The following is a 20,507-nucleotide window of genomic DNA, read 5'->3' as shown; positions in this document are numbered from 1 at the left end:
GTGAGCTTCATCTCTACCCTGGAGGGTTGCACTGGACGGTCAGTAAGATCCACTCACCGGGCAAACTGCGTGTATCTAAGAAAATCGGAGGCTCGCCTTCGCCCCGTACGGGCCACCCGGGGCCCAGGGAAGCCTCCAGCAAAAGGGAGGCCAGAAGGACGGGCTCTAGAACAGGGCTTCGGAGAGCAAAGCGGGACACGGGTGTCTGCAGGAGCTGGACTCCATTTGTCTTGTTTTTGATTTTCACCTAAAACTACACCTTTAAATCACCTCTGTTTAAAATTACAAACTCTTAGAGGTGAATTCCCATGAGGTCTCTCTGAAGACTTTGTTCTTCTTTTAATAGAAATACTATGATGATTTGGTGCTTATTAAATTAATGTCAGTAACTCCATTGTCCATATTTTCTCCTTTTCTAAGCGTGAGTCCAAGTTCCAGAAGCAAATACATTCCTCTGTATACGTAAGTGAGAGTGTTTCTTAATGTCTTAAAAATTACTAGATTTACATCTAAATTGTAGTGGCTTTCAGCTCACTCATGTTTGTAATTCACTGTTTAAGACAACTTATCCTTTCGAACAGGTTTCTGACGTTTTGCCGGCACAGAGCCTGCTCAATGTCAGGACTTCCATCACAGATCGGTTAACGATTCTGATAAAAGAAAGAAAGGGGGAGTGGTATTTTTCTGTTTCCCCAAATTGGTTATTTTATGAAGTGAAATACCCTGGGTGCTACTAATATTGGGTGTTGTCAACCAGAAAGACTCTGATACTCGGTGCGGAAGGTGTGACATGCTCGCTAACGCAGGAGGACAGGCAATGTCTCATCTTCCTTTCCTAAATTTAAACTTGGCTTTCCTGAGTCGGCAGAGATGCGCGCCGCCCCCCGTGGGGGGGGCCTCGCGAGGACTGAAGTCCGCTGGGGCTGCTCTGCCAAAATGCCACGGGCCGCGTGGCTTCTAAACAGCAGACATTTATTTCTAACAGTTCTGGATCCTGGGAGCCCAAGATCTGGGTGCCAGCATGTGGGGACAGGACTCTCTTGAGGCCCAGACTTTGCAGTGTGTCCTCATGGGGTGGCAGGGCAAGAGAGCTCCGGGGACCCCCTCTTAGAAAGCACTCTAATCCTGCTCCCGAGGGCGCCCCGCCCTGACCTGAGCTCCCCTCCACTACCTCCACCTGCTACCGCCCTACCCTCAGGCATTAGAATGTCAACATAAGCACATGGGAGGAGCATAAAGACTCAGATCATAGTACCTAGGACAGAGGAAATCTGAGAAAGTGTCTTTCATCTTCGCCCTCCCCTCCCCCATTACTGCTCAATAGCGGGGTTGACCAGTCTTTCTAACCCGTGGCCCCAGAAACACTGCCAGGACACGGTGACAGCACATAGCCTTGTGTCAGGGCCCTGAAGGCACTGCTGGCTGCCCTGGATTCCTGGGCTCCCGGATTCCGACCCCAACAGGCACCCTACAGGCTCCGGCGGGTACTGGCCTCTGCCCGACCCCGGGTCTAGCCGTCCTCAGTGAAGGCGCCAACCCAGGGCTGCAGAGACAGCCTGGCTCCATGCAAACACACCACCCCCTGCTACTCCCACCCCAGCCCATGCTTGGGATCATCGGGGTCTGGCAACCATTGCACCGAAAATGGGAACATCTCTTTCCTCTCTTTCTTTTTTTCTTTCAAATTATTTTATTTACTTATTTGAGAAAGAGAAAGAGCGGGAGTGGGAAGAGGGTCAGAAGAAGAAGCAGACTCCCCGCTGAGCAGGGAGCCGGACACGGGGCTCTATCCTGGGACTCCAGGATCATGACCTGAGCTGCTGTCAGAGGCCCAACCTGCTGAGCCACCCAGGTGCCCCTGCATTTATTTTTTTTTTAAGCAAGGTGTTTTCTCATCATGGTTAATATTAATTTATTTTTTTATTTTTTTTAATAATAAATTTATTTTTTATTGGTGCTCAATTTGCCAACATACAGAATAACACCCAGTGCTCATCCGATCAAGTGCTCCCCTCAGTGCCCGTCACCCAGTCACCCCCACCCCCCGCCCTCCTCCCCTTCCACCACCCCCAGTTCGTTTCCCAGAGTTAGGAGTCTTTACGTTCTGTCTCCCTTTCTGATATTTCCCACACATTTCTTCTCCCTTCCCTTCTATTCCCTTTCACTATTATATATATTCCCCAAGTGAATGAGAACATATAATGTTTGTCCTTCTCTGATTGACTTACTTCACTCAGCCTAATACCCTCCAGTTCCATCCACGTTGAAGCAAATGGTGGGTATTTGTCGTTTCTAATGGCTGAGGAATATTCCATTGTATACATAAACCACATCTTCTTTATCCATTCATCTTTCGATGGACACTGAGGCTCCTTCCACAGTTTGGCTATTGTGGACATTGCTGCTAGAAACATCGGGGTGCAGGTGTCCCTGCGTTTCATTGCATTTGTATCTTTGGGGTAAATCCCCAACAGTGCAATTGCTGGGTCGTAGGGCAGGTCTATTTTTAACTCTTTGAGGAACCTCCACACAGTTTTCCAGAGTGGCTGCACCAGTTCACATTCCCACCAACAGTGTAAGAGGGTTCCCTTTTCTCCGCATCCTCTCCAATATTTGTGGTTTCCTGCCCTGTTAATTTTCCCCATTCTCACTGGTGGGAGGTAGTATCTCCTTGTGGTTTTGATTTGTATTTCCCTGATGGCAAGTGATGCGGAGCATTTTCTCATGTGCATGTTGGCCATGTCTATGTCTTCCTCTGTGAGATTTCTCTTCATGTTTTTTGCCCATTTCATGATTGGATTGTTTATTTCTTTGGTGTTGAGTTTACTAAGTTCTTTATAGATCTTGGAAACTAGCCCTTGATCTGATACGTCATTTGCAAATACCTTCTCCCATTCTGTAGGTTGTCTTTTAGTTTTGTTGACTGTATCCTTTGCTGTGCAAAAGCTTCTTATCTTGATGAAGTCCCAATAGTTCATTTTTGCCTTTGCTTCTTTTGCCTTCGTGGATGTATCTTGCAAGAAGTTACTGTGGCCGAGTTCAAAAAGGGTGTTGCCTGTGTTCTCCTCTAGGATTTTGATGGAATCTTGTCTCACATTTAGATCTTTCATCCATTTTGAGTTTATCTTTGTGTATGGTGAAAGGGAGTGGTCTAGTTTCATTCTTCTGCATGTGATGTCCAATGTTCCCAGCACCATTTATTGAAGAGACTGTCTTCTTCCAGTGGAGAGTCTTTCCTCCTTTATCGAATATTAGTTGACCATAAAGTTGAGGGTCCACTTCTGGGTTCTCTATTCTGTTCCATTGATCTATGTGTCCTTTTTTGTGCCAGGACCACACTGTCTTGATGACCACAGCTTTGTAGTACAACCTGAAGTCTGGCATTGTGATGTCCCCAGATATGGTTTTCTTTTTTAAAATTCCCCTGGCTATTCAGAGTCCTTTCTGATTCCACACAAATCTTAAGATGATTTGTTCTAACTCTCTGAAGAAAGTCCATGGCATTTTGATAGGGATTGCATTAAACGTATACATTGCCCTGGGTAACATTGACATTTTCACAATATTAATTCTGCCAATCCGTGAGCATGGAATATTTTCCCATCTCTTTGTGTCTTCCTCAATTTCTTTCAGAAGTGTTCTATAGTGTTTAGGGTATAGATCCTTTACCTCTTTGGTTAGGTTTATTCCTAGGTATCTTATGCTTTTGGGTGCAATTGTAAATGGGATTGACTCCTTAATTTCTCTTTCTTCAGTCTCATTCTTAGTGTAGAGAAATGCCACTGACTTCTGGGCATTGCTTTTGTATCCTGCCACGCTGCCAAATTGCTGCATGAGTTCTAGCAATCTTGGGGTGGAGACTTTTGGGTTTTCTATGTAGAGTATCATGTCATCGGCGAAGAGGGAGAGTTTGACTTCTTCTTTGCCAATTTGAATGCCTTTAATGTCTTTTTGTTGTCTTATTGCTGAGGCTAGGACTTCCAGTACTATGTTGAATAGCAGTGGTGAGAGTGGACATCCCTGTCTTGTTCCTGATCTTAGGGGAAAGGCTCCCAGTGCTTCCCCATTGAGAATGATATTTGCTGTGGGCTTTTCGTAGATGGCTTTTAAGATGTTGAGGAAAGTTCCCTCTATCCCTACGCTCTGAAGAGTTTTGATCAGGAATGGATGCTGTATTTTGTCAAATGCTTTCTCTGCATCTAATGAGAGGATCATATGGTTCTTGGTTTTTCTCTTGCTGATATGATGAATCACATTGATTGTTTTACGAGTGTTGAACCAGCCTTGTGTCCCGGGAATAAATTCTACTTGGTCATGGTGAATAATTTTATTTTGTTTTTTCAGTTTTTTTGATCTATGTTAGCAAATAAGATTTCTTTTGGCTGTCAGGACACTGTTGATCTTTTCTTCTGTTCTTCTTCTTTTTTAATTTATTTTTTATTGGTGTTCAATTTGCCAACATACAGAATAACACCCAGTGCTCATCCCGTCAAGTGCCCCCCTCAGTGCCCGCCACCCAGTCCCCCCACCCTCCGCCCTCTTCCCCTTCCACCACCCCTTGTTCGTTTCCCAGAGTTAGGAGTCTCTCATGTTCTGTCTCCCTTTCTGATATTTCCCACTCATTTTTTCTCCTTTCCCCTTTATTCCCTTTCACTATTTTTCTTCTGTTTTTCTTATAAAGAAACCCACGTTTTCTTTCCTTGTCCCACCAACAGTGGTTACGTGCAGTCCACAAGTGCCGATGACGTCGACAACCCCTTTGGAGACATCACGTCCATTGCCAAGCCTCGGAGCTCTAAAATTCTCTATACAAACACAAGTCGGTGAGTCCCACTCATAATTATTCCCCTTATGTTACCATTAAGGATGGAACATGGTGATGGGCTTTATCTTAAATGAGAAATAAAAGATGGACTGTCATGGACATAGCTTAAGAAGAAAGACACCAGCTGCCTGAAAGCACTTGTCACAAACTGAGATCACAGAGCTTTGCACTGACTAGCCTGGGTGCCTGGATATGTATTCGTGTAATATATTTTATATTCTATGTTTTAAATATATATTTAAAATATTTCACATAAACTATACAAAATATATTTATATATTATAAAATTATGTATAATATACTTATATATTTATACACATATAATCTTTTACAACATAAATATATATTTTATAATACATAAATAACAATGTATATAATATATGCTATTATATACAATATACTTATATAACACATAACATGTAAGATAGATGATAAAGTGTGTAACAATAAAAATTATAATATATAACTTATAATTCATAATATGATATACTATATATAAAATATATAATATCTAAAATATATGGTATTCTATATTGCACATAATATATCATATATAAATACAAAAATTTATTTACTATGTGATTTGTGGGGCTCTATAAGTATATACAGTATAATACGTGTAGCTACTTGCTCTCACCCATGGGAACACTAGAGCTCAGGCGTTAGCCCCCCGGGAGTCCCCAGATGCTGCTGGGGGTTGAAATCCCGTGCTCTTTTCATCATGTCCCTGAGTTGCTCAGTGTCATGGATATTATTCCACCAGTTTCTGTGATGACTGACAAACTTGCACATTTCTTTTTTTTAAATTTTTATTTATTTATGATAGTCACAGAGAGAGAGAGAGAGAGTGAGAGAGGCAGAGACACAGGCAGAGGGAGAAGCAGGCTCTATGCACCAGGAGCCCGATGTGGGATTCGATCCTGGGTCTCCAGGATTGCGCCCTGGGCCAAAGGCAGGCGCCAAATTGCTGTGCCACCCAGGGATCCCCAAACTTGCACATTTCACGCGAGACCAAACTGAATCATGACAGCATTTTCCTTTGTTTTTTATGACAGTATTTTCGATGCTAATTGATTCCTTTTAAAAACAAACCAAAACAAAAAACCCATCAGTCGTGCCCATAAGACGAACCAACTGCCTTTCGCACGAGCTGCCCTTCAGACGTGCTGTGTGGCAGGGCAGATGCAATGCCATCTCCTACAGCAATCTTACATTTCCTTCCGTTATCTAGTCTATGTAATGCTCTTGACTCCCTGGCCAAACTATAAAATACGTTTCTAAACTAACTTTGGTGTTAAAATACAGTTATGTAACGCATCTCACTTAAATCTCTAGATAATGCACCCAAAGAAAAAGACCAAAGAGCCTATAAAATGCTCCAGGTACTATGTTAAGAACTGTGGTAACATAAAGAGAAAAAAGACAGAGACTTGGCCCTGGAGTAGCTCAAGAATCTGAAGATGAATAAGCGCTGTACACAAATATTTATGGTAAAGAGCAGGATGCAATGAGTCCCTGGAAAAGTCAGCTTCCTGTTTTCAAAGCTCAGGTGCACAGAGAGATCAGTTCACCCGTGGGACCCCAAGGCTGTGGGACAGCTGAGCTGAGTCTTGAGGGAAGGATCCGTTGGTGTGATTCTTCCTCAAATTTTCCAAGAAAATCAATGCTATTAAACATAGTAATTCTAAAGATCTTAAAAGAAGGACCTGGGGATAAAATCAATTTTAAAACATCCTATGCGTATAAAATTTAGTACTCTTTTCCTTTTGAAATGTTCCTTTAAATTTTGAAAGATTTTATGAAACATTCTTGCCAAAGATCAAGACATATTCTTTTGGGTGGTTCTTCCAAGAGAGTGAAACAGCATCTTAGGAAGTGGATGTCAAACACGCCGTTTTTCCTGACTAGCTCCGGGACCAGGCCTTTCTACTCCTCCTGCTGTTGACTTCTGGTCAAAGGAAGTGAGAGCAGGAGTGGATCACAGCAAAGACTCAAAGGCATTAATTGTACTTGTCCGATTTGAGCGCTAGAGGGCCGCCAAGCTCGCAAAGTTTCTTCTTTCGGTCACCTTTCAGTTTTAAACGTAATTTTAACCTTTGAACACAAAGAAATGCTTTTCACTTTTATCATGAAATATTAATAGATCGGCAAAAATACGGAGCATCAAATGTAACATATGGAGTAAGATAACACATAATGCATGTGATTTCCTGCCTAGATAAAGAGATAATATTTTACTAATACCTTTTAAACCGCTTGTGTGTGCATCCTGTGCTCATCAACTGGGTCCCCTTCCCAGGCTGCAGGCTTATGCTTCACTTGCGCTGCTGCATAGTTTCACTACATACACATAGATCTCTAAACACGAGATTTTGTTGTTTTTACAGCACCGCACTGAACTAAAAGATGACGCTCTGATTCCATTTGCATAAAATCCCAAACCCAGAGCCACATGAATTTACTACCTTTGTGCCAAGTGCAGAATATAGGGTGCCATCCTCTCCCAAAGCAAATGTGACTCTTCCCTTGTTTCCTCATCTTAAACTTTCTTTCCTTTTTTTTTTTTTTTTTAAGATTTTATTTATTTGAGAGAAGGAGAACAAGAGCTCACAAGCTGGGGGGAGGGGCAGAGGGAGAAGCAGACACTCCCCTGAACAGGGAGCCCGATGCGGAGATCGATGCCAGGACCCCGAGACCATGACCTGAGCTGAAGGCAGATGCTTACGCAACTGAGCCACCCAGGTGCCCCAATTTTAAACTTTCCTAAAGAAAAAAATGTCTTCATGATATTATCTTCAGAATTTTCCGCATAATTCAGGAGACTTACTCATGGTGGGCAAGCCAAGCTATTTCCTGCTTCAGACGTCAAGGCCACTGGCTCCACGTTCTGGTGGTTCCATCTTTGGGATCACCAATCTCCCAAAAGAGTGAATGTCTTTCACACTTTTTCCTCACTAACGTCAGGTTCTGTTCTCTGGTTACCACGTCACCTGACGCAGCCAGGGTTTTTCAAATTGCTGGTGAGGTCATTGTACTATTTGTTTAAAAAAGGGCTCAAAAAATAATTGTAGAACTGAATCTGATGTTATGGGAAAAAGTACAGTGAAATCGGTCACAATAAAAATGATAAGCACACTCTCGCACAAACACATAACCATTATCAAGATTTTGACATAATCTCATCTGTCAGATGCACTTTTTAGTCTTGTTTTTGTGTATTTATTAGCTAGGATCCTACGACATTTAAAATTTTTACCATTTTAACATCACAACATCATCACCAGTACATTTATTATGCACTCGTTATAATTTTTATTTGTGTAGATGTGTTTGTCACCAACTAGTTCACTAGACTAGGTGACATATGCAAATTGTTTGCTTTTTTTTTGTTATGATAAATAATGCCGTCAAGCACTTTTTAATGTGACTCTTTTTTGTGATTTGGGATCATTTACTAAAGGGAGACTCCTTGAAGTGAATTATGGAGGCAAAATATACAAATATTCTTAAGCAAGTTTCAAACTCATTTTGGGGGGAATTTTATATATATTATATCAGAACGAGTCTTGTCCTTAACATTTGTCTTCTCCTTTGGTACTGGCGTTAAAGCTCACCAGACATCTTTTTTCCCTTCCAAATGTTCTCACTGTAAAAATAATTCAAATATTTTTCAAGTGCAGAAAGTGAAATATCTCTTCCATTTTCAATTCCAATACTAAAGCTCGGTATATTTTTTACTCTCCCCCACACACATGTGAGTAACTAGAATGCACAGGTGCATGTGTATTGTCGTCTATGTGTGCAAAGTTGAAATACACAATGCACGTTCTCCCTGACGATACGCAGGACTATTAAAATCTTGTTAATGGCTGCATGATATTCAAACAAGGCTATATGACAGTTTACATAGGCCAAGGACTTAGTATCTTTCCTATTATAAGCAATGGAACCATAAATACCTCCACATACATATTTGTACAGTTATGCAGGCATTGATGTAGTAGAAATCCCTAAAAACAGTTTTCCCACTAAAATTGAAATATTTTCTAATTTGTAGGAGTGCCCAGTTATCACAAAACATTCACAGCTAAGGAACTCAAAATCTTAATGCAGTTTACATTGTAGTCCTTCACTTCTAACTTGAGACTAATTTAGGAACTAAGTGAACCCACAACATCTATTGAGTTCAACAGGAAATCCTAAAGCTCAGGAAAAATGGCTTTTTCATCCCTTCTCCAAACAGGTACTATTTACTGGATCAGAGTACTGTTCAGAAATTAAAAAAAAAAAAAAAAAAAAAAAAAAAGAAGGTACAAAGTCACTCCTCTCTTAGAATCTATATCAAGCAAAAAAAAAAAGTAAGGCAAACACTAACGTAAAGAAACCCCTTTCCCTCCAAATCTGTTTTTTTTTAATCCTTTGCAAGAGCTTGAAGACCAAGATTGAAGAGGAGTTTGTCTTCTTTTGGTAACTATCTCTCATTCCACGTAGCTTCGAAATGCTTTGTGCTCATGGGGCTTCGGTGCCAAGCGTGGAACCGAGAGGATGATAGGGAACAGCGGATCTGTGCCAAGTCAGGATCCAAACGCACGACATCCTGCCCTTTCCTAAGGACGTGCTGGAAGTGAGTTTTCTTTTGCCGAGGACGAGCTGTTGGAGCTGCCCACGTGGGGTGTCAGGGGTGCCTCTCACCTGGCTCAGCCCCCCTAGTTTCACCAGCAGGGAAACAGGCCCAGAGGAGGAGAGGAGCCCACTGGAGGAGAGGAGCCCACTGGGGCCATAGCCCCGGGAAGTGGAAGCTGGCCATGAACCCATGCCTCCCGCCCCCACACCTGGTGCTTTCCAGACACCGCTGGCCTGTTTTCCCAACGGGCCAGGCTCCCCGCTGCCCCCACCAGGCTGTCTTCCACGAGGTTGTCATCCTGCCTTTCAGGACTCTGCACGGTTCCATAGTTACGGGCCTTCATGTCTGCAAACAGCGGGTGTCCCACATGGATCCTCAGGCAGGTGCCGGCTGAGGGCTGAGGTGGGAGGAGCGGGGCCCTCCTGCCAGTCACCCTGGGACGTACACCTTAGAAAAAAAACAAGCAACCAGCCTTACCACAACCCAGGTTGAAGAGCGAGCTATGAATAGTAGTTCCTTACCCCGGCCACACTTCTGCCTTTTCGCAGGACTTTCACATCTACTCCTTCATTTGTTTTTCAAAACAGTGTGATGAGGCCAGAGGCGCGGGATCAGGGTCTGTCCCCACTTCACGGAGGCGGCGGCCGAGGCCGAGGCCCGGGGTGAAGGGCTGCAGGGCCCCCCCTCCGGGTGCCGCCACCGGATGCCCCGGGCCCAGGCCCCTCGGGCCTGCCCAGGAGGACGTGCCTCGGCCCCTGGGCTCCAGCCCTGCCGCCCTTGGGAGCCTCTGCCTCATTCTGTGTCCTCTTCTAGGAAGGGGGGAAAGCAAGTACAGGCCCTCGGGGGCCACAGTAAAGCTGCAGCTCCTGAACAGACCTTGGGGCCCGCACATCTTCCACTCTTGAGAAGCCCGGCCCAGTGACCCAAATGCTGTGGTCCTACCGACATTTGTCACCCGACAGTCCAACCGAGGGAACCCCGGCTCACGGCTGCCTTCCCTGTCCCCTCCGCCTGTGCCCCCAGGGCCCTGCAGCCCCCTTCCCTCCGCTCCCCTTCCCCCTGCAGCCCGCACCTGACCCACCAGCCGCGCCCAGCCCCCTCCAGGACCCTGCAGTGTGGCCCCGAGAGCTTGGGCTCCGCCGTCTGAAGTCCCGGGGCCAGTAGGGACAGCCCCAGGGCTGCACCAGCCTCCAGACCTCGGCTCCTCTTGTGCGCCTCCCGCACCCTGCCTCCCCCACCGCCCGCTTGGCCCCAGCAGCCTGCCCCTCTTGCCGTCTTCAGACCTCTCCACGTGCGTCTAGAAACGTGCTGCTTAAGCCGTCGGGAGCCCGACGCCTGCAGGGACATATGCCTGACGCGGAGCCGCTGGCCCTCCCCGAGAGCTCGGCGCGGCGACCTGACCTCCAGGTGGCAAGGCCCCCCAGCGCCCAGACCTTCGGGGCGCCCCCACGGCCCTGCACACGGCCCCTGGACCTCCTCTGAAACCTCCCTTCCTGCGTCTGCACAGCAGGCGCGACTCTAGGACCCACGAGCGGGTCTTCTGAGGATTAGGTCCCCCCAGGCCAGCGTCTAAGACACTGCGGGGGCTCAGCACTCACTCAGTGAGCTTGGGGGGTGCTGCGGAACAGCAGAGAAGCTTCTGCGGGCTGAGCCCCAGGCCTCGCGCACACCCCCTGCCCTGCACACACAAGCCCTCCCCACACGTTTATTCCTTTATTTCCTATTCAGCTTTTAAGGAAACACCCTCTGTGCTCCCTTCTCTAAGAGGCTCACCAAATTCCTTGTAGCCTAAAATCATTTATTTTCCATTTTGTCATGCTAGGTTGACAAAAGCCATTAGTCGCAAATTTAGGTGATGATGTCTTCCCATGCCCTCCGTAGAGCATGAAATCCCACCTCACTCCGGGAATCGGGGCCATGAGAAGGGGTTCACAGGACTCCAAGCTGCGGAGTAAAGACAAATGAGGAAGACTTGTCTGCCTTTTAAATGAGCTCCCGCTTCTCTCCACTCCCCTCAGGTCGCGGAGGGGGGTCTTGGAACGCGGAGCCAATCTGGAAGTCCGCATCAAGGCCTGCACATCTCAGCGCCCTTTGTAGATTTGCCTCCTTCCCTTGGAAAACCACGTCTCCCCTCAGCAGCCAGGCTGCAGAGTGTCCCCCAGAGACTACTCTCCCCTTGACAGACGGTCAGCACGTTGCACTGAAGGTGGAAAAAGGTGCCCTTGTGACGCCCCTGCAGAGGCATAAATGGAATGGATATAGCAGCAGCATGGGAAAGGACTTTTGTTTTCAAACATTTGGCCACATTTCAAAATTAGTTTATTATGCAACTGGATTCATTTCTTAAGGCCGAGTGGCTTATGGTCTGTCGCTCTTGGATGTGACATAACACAACGTAACAGCATCATTAGAGTCTAGCGTATAAGGTGACTTCGCAGCACTGGCCAGCGTGCCCGAGGCCCACGGAGCCGTACCGTGTTCCGCATCAGGCTCTGCCCCGATTGACAAGTCCTCGCCTCCGTCTTTGGCCTCTTAACTGCTCTGCTGGAAGGCCACGGCTTCAGAGGCATTTTAATTCTGCAGGTGTTTTAGGGGCAGTGGAAAAAACATCTCAAGCAGAGGAAGGGGATTTCCTCCCTAGCATGCATGGAAGCTTTGCAGAATGTTTGGGGGAAAGACAGACACATGAATAATTTTGCCCCGTTTTTGGTTGCCTCTCTGACATACACACACACTTCTTCGAGAAAATTCCAGGAAATCCTAAAGGGCACTGCCTAGAATTTGGCAACTCTGATTTAATCACCCGGGTCCCTCCAACAAACCTGAAAATGTAGCCCTAACACGGGGATTTCCAAACTTCGAAGCGACACTTATCTAGAATTATCTCAACAGCTTTTGAAGACCCCAATTCCCAGCTCACACCCCCTCACCAGTTGAATCAGAATGTCGGGCAGCTGGGAGTCAGGCATGGGTACCTTTGCAAAATCCCCATGAGCTTTCAGTTTGTGGGGACGTTGGGAAACCACTGAACATCTTTTCGGCTGCCTGTGCTGGATAAACTTCACGTTCTCTGCCCACTTGGCTCCTGTTTTGTTCATTTCTCATTAAAATCCTAAGTTCTTAAGATCTTGGATTTCAACTACAAGTAGTTGGGCTCCTACGAAGTGCTAGAGATTTGCTGGCTGCCTTCACATTGATCGAACTCCTCCAGCCCTGGATGAGCCGTGAAGAGGTGGATGGGGTTTTCTCCCTGCTGCAGGTGACCGGGCTGGGGCTCGCGGGCCTCCATCCTCGGAGGAAAACTTCACAGTCGGGTACGGGGCAGGTCAGCCTGGAAGAGAGGCGTGTCTCCCCACGCGGCGGGCTTCCCCGCTCTTGCCTTGCCTCATTTTCCTCGTCTCCTAAGATCCAATACTTGTGCTAATCCAGTTCTGCTATTACCATCGATGCAAGTTCCCGTCGCTCTGTTAGCGTCTGGGGTCCCTGTTTGGCCGCCTGTAAGCCGTCGTCACCTGTAGTCACAGCAAGACTATAACGTGGCATTTGCAAGACACAGATGGGGTTTATTAGTACAACCTCCTGCCTGGCACCTATTTTTTTCTCTAGCGTTCCAGTACTGACGCATCACCACGTGAGGAGGGACACCTGTGGAGGGACACAGACAGACTGTGTCGGGAGTAAAGGAATCATGCACAAAGGTCTGTGCACGGCCCCCAGTCCGTGGGGAAGGGGTACACGGAGCGCCGGCACCATGACCCGCGTGTGGGGGGCACACTGTGGTTGGCTGCTCTCCACGATCCATGCGTGCGGCAGGGGGCGGGGGGACGCCGAGAGTCTGCATTAAGAGACGCTGCCTTTCCCCACCAAGCACGGTCACAGCTGGAATCTCACTGCAGCCTCACGCAGGTCGCGGGGTCGCCCCCTTGCAAGGCCGAGGCAGTGAGGCTAAGGGGTTATGCGTGTGGTCCTGTGTTGCGCGCTGATGAGTGGAGTTGTAGGGCTTGAATCCAGCCCTGACCCTTGAGACACCCACACCCCGTCCCCTCTCTGCCCCCCCCACCTGTCACTGTAGGGACCTCCCCGAAGCCCTGTATTTCGAAAGTGTCCTCTAAGACAAATGGACCCCGGATGTTTCCTCTGGCTCGTCTTGGGGTGTGTGAAGGCTGTGGGGGCAAGCGAGGGGCCTGCAGATGAAGCCTGCCTCCCCCTGCATGGAGGTTCGGCTGCCGCTGCCGTGTTGCCTTTTGCGTGTGCGTCCGTGTGGGACGAGGGTCGGTGCCAGGGAAGTCAGCCACCGAGCAGGTGGCACGGGTGGCCTGCTGGCGGCTGGCCCTGGCTGCAGCGGATTGGTGGCTCAGGGCGATCCTGCCCGTCCCAGGCCCGCACCGCAGGCTGAGGCCCCAGCAGGGCGCTGGCCGCTCAAGTCCCCGCTTCGTGGACGGGGCGGCAGGACTCGAGCGGCTCCTTGAAATACGGTTTAAATTCCCTGCTGACCCTGGTCCCCGAGGCCACACCACAGGTCGCAAGCGGCCTCGGGACCGAGCCCACCAGCCTGCCCGAGCTCAGCCTCCCTGTCTCGCTCAGCAAGGAATCCACCGAAAAGCATTTGTCTGCTGAAAAAAATGGCAAAAATATTTGTCATTATTCACATGCCTCAGAGCTATTAAGATACTTCTTTGGGATACCTGCTTGCCGGGTCTCGAGGGAAGAGCCTGCCTGCGTGTGCCGTGCTGGCCCCTCTTCCCTCTCGCTGGAAGCAGGACCGGGGAGGCGGAAGAGCAAGCAGGGTGGAGCTGAACACGCCACCGCTTATTTAAATCTGTGCAATTTTAAGAAATTGCCTAAAATCAGGAATGCAGTAAAACAATGGTGATAAGAAAATACTATTTTAGGGTGGCCCGGGTGGCTCAGTGGTTTAGTGCTGCCTTGGGTCCAGGGCATGTTTCTGGGGTCCAGGGATCGAGTCGGGTTCCCTGCATGGAGCCTGCTTCTCCTTCTGCCTGGGTCTCTGCCCCTCTCTCTCTCTCTCTCTCATGAATAAATAAATAAAATATTAGAAAAAAAAAGAAAATACTATTTTAAAAACGCAGTTGTGTGGGGCACCCGGGGGCTCCGTGGGTGAAGCGTCTGCCTTCGGGTCAGGTCGTGATCCCGGGGCCGAGGGACCAAGCCCCCCGCCAGGCTCCCCACGCGGCTGGGAGTCTGCTGCTCCCTCTGCTGCCCATTCTCTCCGTCTCCCAAGTAAATAAATAAAATCTTTAAAAACGAGCCCACAAGTGTGTCTGGTAGGACTGGAGTCAGCATGGCAGGGTCACATGTGGGTCTGCTGTTCCGTGAAGAGCCGGCGTCCGCCCTCGTTAGGAAACAGCTCAACAGTGAATCATGTATGTAAATTCATGCAAATTCAAACAACAGGGGGCACATGGGCTGGAGAGAAGGGTCTTAGTCCCAGCGTGGGCTGCTGTCTACCTGCGCGTCTGAGTCAGCGTCTCCCACCCCACCCCCGTCCCCTTTCCCGTTGGCCCCGGTTTCCAGGGTCCTCCTTTAGGTTTGCACACATGGGTGCTGGTGACCCTGACTGCTTCACGAACACCTCTCTCACCTCCCCTCTCTTTGAACCCTTTCCCCCAGCTCTGCCGACATTCCGGGGTACACCAGCAAGCGGCGCTCCGTAGCCAGCCGCCCTGCACATCCTGAAATCCTGCCGACAACCCCGTCGACGGACTCCGAAGCCCACCGGTGAGTCTGAGTCCTGCCACCCATGTGCTCACCAGATGTGCGGGGCGGGGCGAGGGGGACTCTTGTCAGGGTCATCGCACACCCAGGGCAAATCTGCATCTTTTAGAAAATGGGGTGTCGAGTCCCAAAGACGGAAGCGGTCATTTTCCCGCTGTTGCTGAAGGAGCCCAAATCCGGACACGTTTGGCGCAAGGCCTGGCCTTGCCGACAGGAGGACACAGGTGTGACCAAGCACACGAGGGCTTCGGCAGGTCCCGACCCAGTGGCCTGGGAGCCAGCGGGTGGCGGTTCTCCCTGAGGGTCCTCCCTGCCTTTGCTGCAGGATCCACGCATTCATCAAACACCCGAGGAGCCCACGCTCCGGGCGGCCCCGGACCCCGAGCCCACGGGCTGACAGCCAGGGCCGCGGCCCCCAGGAGCTCACAGGCTGCCATGGCTGCGCAGAGGTGCTCGAGGCACCAAAGAAGCAACAGGGGTTCGGGGGGGGGAGCTGTGGGCACTGGAGGAGGAGAGGGGGGCACGGGGGACGGGGTGCTCTGGAGGGCTTCCAAGGGGGGCCTTCCCGCGGGGGCTGCGCTGTGCCCTCGGTGTCTTGCGGGTTCCTAGGGGCCATCACTCGGCTCATCAGCTGCCCACTCGCCCCCCCACCCCCCTTTACCCACCCCCGCGTCCTTCCCGGAGCCAACAGACGCCCGTGCTGCCCCAAGAGCTCACCGGAGCCAGGCCGGCCTGCAGGAGTCACGCAGCCCTAGGACAGGCTGACACGTGTCACCACACGCTCACTCCCTGGGGGTGCTCCCCCCACCACCAAGGGCTTGGTATTTGCCGACTCGTCCACCTTCCCAGGGATCCTGGGACGACGTGCTCCTGTGTTCCCACTTCACAGATGACGGCGGCGAGGCAAGCAGAAGACCCTGGGGGCTCCTCTTGGCCACGACGCAGGGCTTCCCGGGAGACGCTCCCGCCACCAGCCCTGGACGAGGGCCCTGGTCTCATAGACATGTCCGGGCTGGGCGTCCAGGGATCCTGGCCATGCAGCCGGGGCCCCAGGACGGCCATGTGGCCTGGTGTGCAGCACCCAGACCCTTCCACACCCTGTGCACCCCACCTGGCCCCTCGGGCCACGGCAGCGGAGGGAAGGGTTCGAGGACTGCCTGGGCCACCTGAGGGGAAGCGCAGGAAAGGAGGTCGCTGGCTCTCGGACTACCCGGGGCTGGTAGCTGGCATCCGGTCGGCCTTCTCTCAGGACACGTGTACAGATGTCACAGGTCTATTTGCGAAGGCAGGACTGAGGGAAACTTGGACGATGAATGAATTTGATTTCACTGAAGAACCTAAAACAGCGACAATACTAAATGCGCCCTGATGCCTGCCACTTAGACGGTGTCGGCCAGGCTGGAATCACCCCCTGCCCGGGCGCTTGGCGACGGCGGAGAGACCAGGCTGCCTTCCCAGACGGTGGCGAACATGCCCGACACCTGCCTCCTCCTTCGTGATCCATCCTCTCCCTGAGTCTCGGGCCTCCTCTCTCACTCCCCGTGGCTCCAGCTCATTTCTGCAGCCGATGACCCCGACGACCCCGACGACCCTGCTGTCCCGCGTCCGCGGTATCTCGAGGAAACCTGTATCTCCCAGGGGAAAACCGTTCTCCACTGTTCCCGCTACTGGTCCCACCGCTCCTCCTGTTGCTCTGGCCGTTACCACCTGGGGAAAGAACTCGAATCTTTTGGCCAAATTCGAACCCACTGCTGACCCCAGGAAGCCCCGCTCCCCACCTGCACACCCCGCACACGGCGCTCTGGCCCACTGTTTCCAGCCAGGGCCTGGGGACCCTGAGAGACGGCTCCTCTGGGGCTCTTATCCTTGGGGTGCACACGGCTCTGGGAATAGGAGCCCCAGGCTCACTCCCAGCGAAGACCCCAAGCGCTGCTGGGCCAGCTCCCACACCTCCAGCCCACGCCCCCGACGACCTGACAGGCGCCGGGACTGCGGCGAGAAAACACGGGGGCGCTGGCAGGTTTTACAAAGCTCCCTCTACGCCAGGAGGCACCCTGGCCCTTGAGATGGGGGCAAGCCGGGCCTTCGAGGTTCTCCATCGTGAAGTATCACCTCTCCATGTTTGTGACGTTATATTTAATGTATTTTTGTTGAAAATTCCCCCAGGAAAGTGGAGGTGGAGGGCGCTCTGTGACGAGTCTGAGAACTTAGTGAGCTGCCTTCCCCCCGATGCTGCCTCTGATCTGCTGTGTTTTTCCTGTTGTTTCGGGGAGGCCGTGTGCACACGGGCATGCCCCGGGCACCCCGCCCCGGGCACCCTCACCGTGGCTCTGTCACCCGCCTGTGCTGCCGGGAGTCTGCACGCCCCGTGGTGCCGGCAGCCCATCTCCCGGGGCTGCAGTGGCTTCTCCCCTCCTTCTCCCAACATCAGAATCTTTGCTCCCACCACTGTTTCTGTCTCCTTCCCCCCGCAGAGACAAGGTCTCACTCTTCTAGAAGCTTCATCCTCCCTCCTCCCTGCTTCTCCCCCCATGCCTCCCACTCCAGCCACCTCCCTGCTGCCTCAATCAAAGTCATCCCCTTTGAGTAGCCACCCCTTTCTGTGCCCTCCCTTCCTCTCTGCTCTAAGCTTCTTACAGAGGCAAACACCCAGCCTCCCTTCCCCTCCCTCCACACGCCCCCCCAGCCCACTCTTCGTCAACCTCCTGACATCCACATTCTGACATCACCAATCAACCAAGATGCTCCTGCCTGCCCGGTGTAGGCCGGTAAGGCCACCAGGAGAGAAGAGACCCTTGACACCTTTAGTGCAGAGGGTGGGCTGGTGTGTCTGCCGGGGATCTTTGTGCCTGGGAGGCCACCGTGGTGGTTTGGGGTTAAGATTAGGCCTTGAATGTCAATGCCAAGGGGCTGTGGTCCACGGGGTCCCGGTAACTCATACTGAGCAAGGTGTGCAGGACGCCGACTATGCTTTAGGCTAATATTGAGATGAGACACAGAATAGCAAGGAAAGAGATCAGTGGATGAGATTGTGCAGGAGGTGGGGGAGACGAATGTTGTGACTCTCCCATTTCGAGAGGGAAGGAACATGCATGGGTACTTATCCTGACTCCTGCTTCCGTGACAGCCCACTGTTTCCTGTGGGTTCCTTCTTTCACAACAGAACGCCCCCTGCACAGGAGCTGGAGTTTGCTCTTCAACAGCCACTTCCCACAACTTAATAAAAAATTATGACTTCATGATAATCATAGCATCAAAAAAGTCCACTTTAGGTTGAGTTGCTCTGTGCTCTGTAACTTCCTCCACATATGAACACCACACTGTGTGTGTGTGTGACTCAAATAGCACCAAATGCACAGCAAAATTGCCACTGGCTATAAGCACTTGTTCAAGAGAGTTGGCATGACCCATGTCCACGCTGGGAAGACCACCTCTGGGTGTAAACTGCGGTTGGGAAAGCGTTATTTGCGTTGTGTTCTAGTTTCGTTTTCTTTTATTTTTTGCAACAGATGAAGTAGACAGCATTATTCCTGCTGCTTAATGAGCAAATTAAAGCATGTGAGGATAAGGATGTCATGTGAGAGCATTCAGCTTAACCCCACTGCTGGGGGGAACCCACTCTCAGCCCTACATGTGGCTCATCGCCCCCCACCCTGAGCCTCTCCCCATGTCCCCTGTGCCCTCCCACCTCTCTCTCCTTGCACCCCTTCTTTATCTACCACCTGCCTTGGTCACAATTCCCTTAACTCCTTGCTGACATAGACTCTGGGGGATGTCCTTTCTCAGCACAGACAGGTGACTCTAACTCTCTGTGTCTCTTGCCCCAGACCCACCCCCATAGAGCCTCTGTATGGTAACTTTTGAGCGCTTCCTTGTCTATATTCTTAGCATTCTAGGCACAGAATAGATTTTCAGTCAACGAAACTGATCGCAATATAATGTATACAACGCAATAAATGAAACTGAGTGCCAATAAAAGAAATAAATGAAACAATGCACCCAAGGATTAATCATTCCCAGTCTCTCTTTCTCTTATGTGCCCCCTGACCCTCATTCACTCTCCTGAACACGTGTATTGTTAATTGGAAAATAGATGAGGTTATACGTTTTTTATGTTTATTTTATGGGCCATTTTCTTTTCTCTTCTTTCTCCACCATGCTATAGCATCTTACGGAAAGAAATGGAAGTTGACCTCTTCGGTCACCAGGCACCGCTGTCTCGAATGGTCACAACTGTAAAACCCTACAATCCCTTCAATAAGAAGCAAAAGGAAACTGCTGGCTACTGACAAAGGCGTGCCCTCTGAATGGGACTTATAAACTTCAGCCCTGGGGAGGCACTGTGCATGGTGCGACGGGGAAATAAAAGACCCAGGAGTGTCCCGGGTATGTCTGTGGAGTTCGGATGAGGTCTGGTGCTTTTTTCTGCCTGAGACAAAGTGTCCTGGACTCCGAGTCCAGTCACTCACCTGACCTGGCCCTGGAGTACCACCGTTCTCCTAATAGCAGCCAAGATTTTCTGGAAGCCATCCACCAATAGCAGTGGTTCTATTTCTAGAAGATTCCTCGCTAGAGTTGGAAGGCCAGGTCCGCCTAGAGGTTTCATGTCTTGACCATGTCAGTGCAGTGATTATAACTCTAGAGCCTAGATCATAGATTTTTGTGACCATAGACTATCCAATTGAAACCCCATATGTTCTTAATGGGAAGACTGAGTGGCTGAGAGAGAAAGTGGTGGTGGTCTTTTCACATAGAACATCACACAGTGACCACAGCTGTGCTAGAGAAGGATAGAAGCGTCCCTTGCCTGGCTGTAATATTTCTCTTTCAGAAAATGAAGGACTCCCTAGGCTCCATGAGGCTCGAGGAGCAGCAGTGACCAGTCACGACCACTTTAGGGTCAGGCTGTGGATTGTCCGGGCCTTGGCCAAACAGAGCACCAGCTCCAGAATCACTCAAGAGTGAATGTAGTCTGTGTGGGGTCCCTCCGGCCACACAACTGTAGGTTTACTTGTACACACGTAACGTTTATTTCTATTTGTGTACTCGTATCTATAGATCTCGTCAGAGTTCGCAGAGTGCTTTCACAAACCTCAGCTCATTTGATCCTCCAACCCCATAGCAGGCACCTTAAAAATACCTTGCTACTTTATGAACAGCCAGGCTGACACAAGGAGAAGTGAGGTATTTATTTCAGGTCAAAATACTAATAACTAGTAGGGTTAGAGCTAGAACCCAGGGTTTCCAAATTTAGATACTGTGCCTCCATTTCTCTACCCACCAGATAACCTTCACTAAGCTACTCACAAACAAAACAAACAG

At 50.0% G+C, this 20,507-nt stretch overlaps 1 protein-coding gene across 35 annotated transcripts in view; it reads left to right on the top strand.

Moving 5' to 3' along the window:
• The window catches only part of SPMIP7 (sperm microtubule inner protein 7), a 63,283-nt gene that overhangs the window by 41,168 nt on the left and 1,608 nt on the right, over positions 1 to 20,507 (top strand). For 8 of the 35 annotated variants that reach the window (XM_072791752.1, XM_072791753.1, XM_072791754.1 and 5 more), the window contains 3 exons: positions 421 to 462; positions 4,716 to 4,823; positions 13,056 to 15,065. In XM_072791752.1, coding sequence (XP_072647853.1) covers positions 421 to 462; positions 4,716 to 4,823; positions 13,056 to 13,293 — 388 coding nt within the window. In that variant the 3' untranslated portion in view covers positions 13,294 to 15,065. The other 27 variants (XM_072791760.1, XM_072791762.1, XM_072791751.1 and 24 more) reach the window with 21 other exon arrangements.

Source organism: Canis lupus, chromosome 21 (genome assembly GCF_048164855.1).
Source record: "Canis lupus baileyi chromosome 21, mCanLup2.hap1, whole genome shotgun sequence".
In the NCBI taxonomy this organism is placed as follows: domain Eukaryota; kingdom Metazoa; phylum Chordata; class Mammalia; order Carnivora; family Canidae; genus Canis; species Canis lupus.
This window is presented reverse-complemented; position numbering and strand designations above follow the sequence as displayed.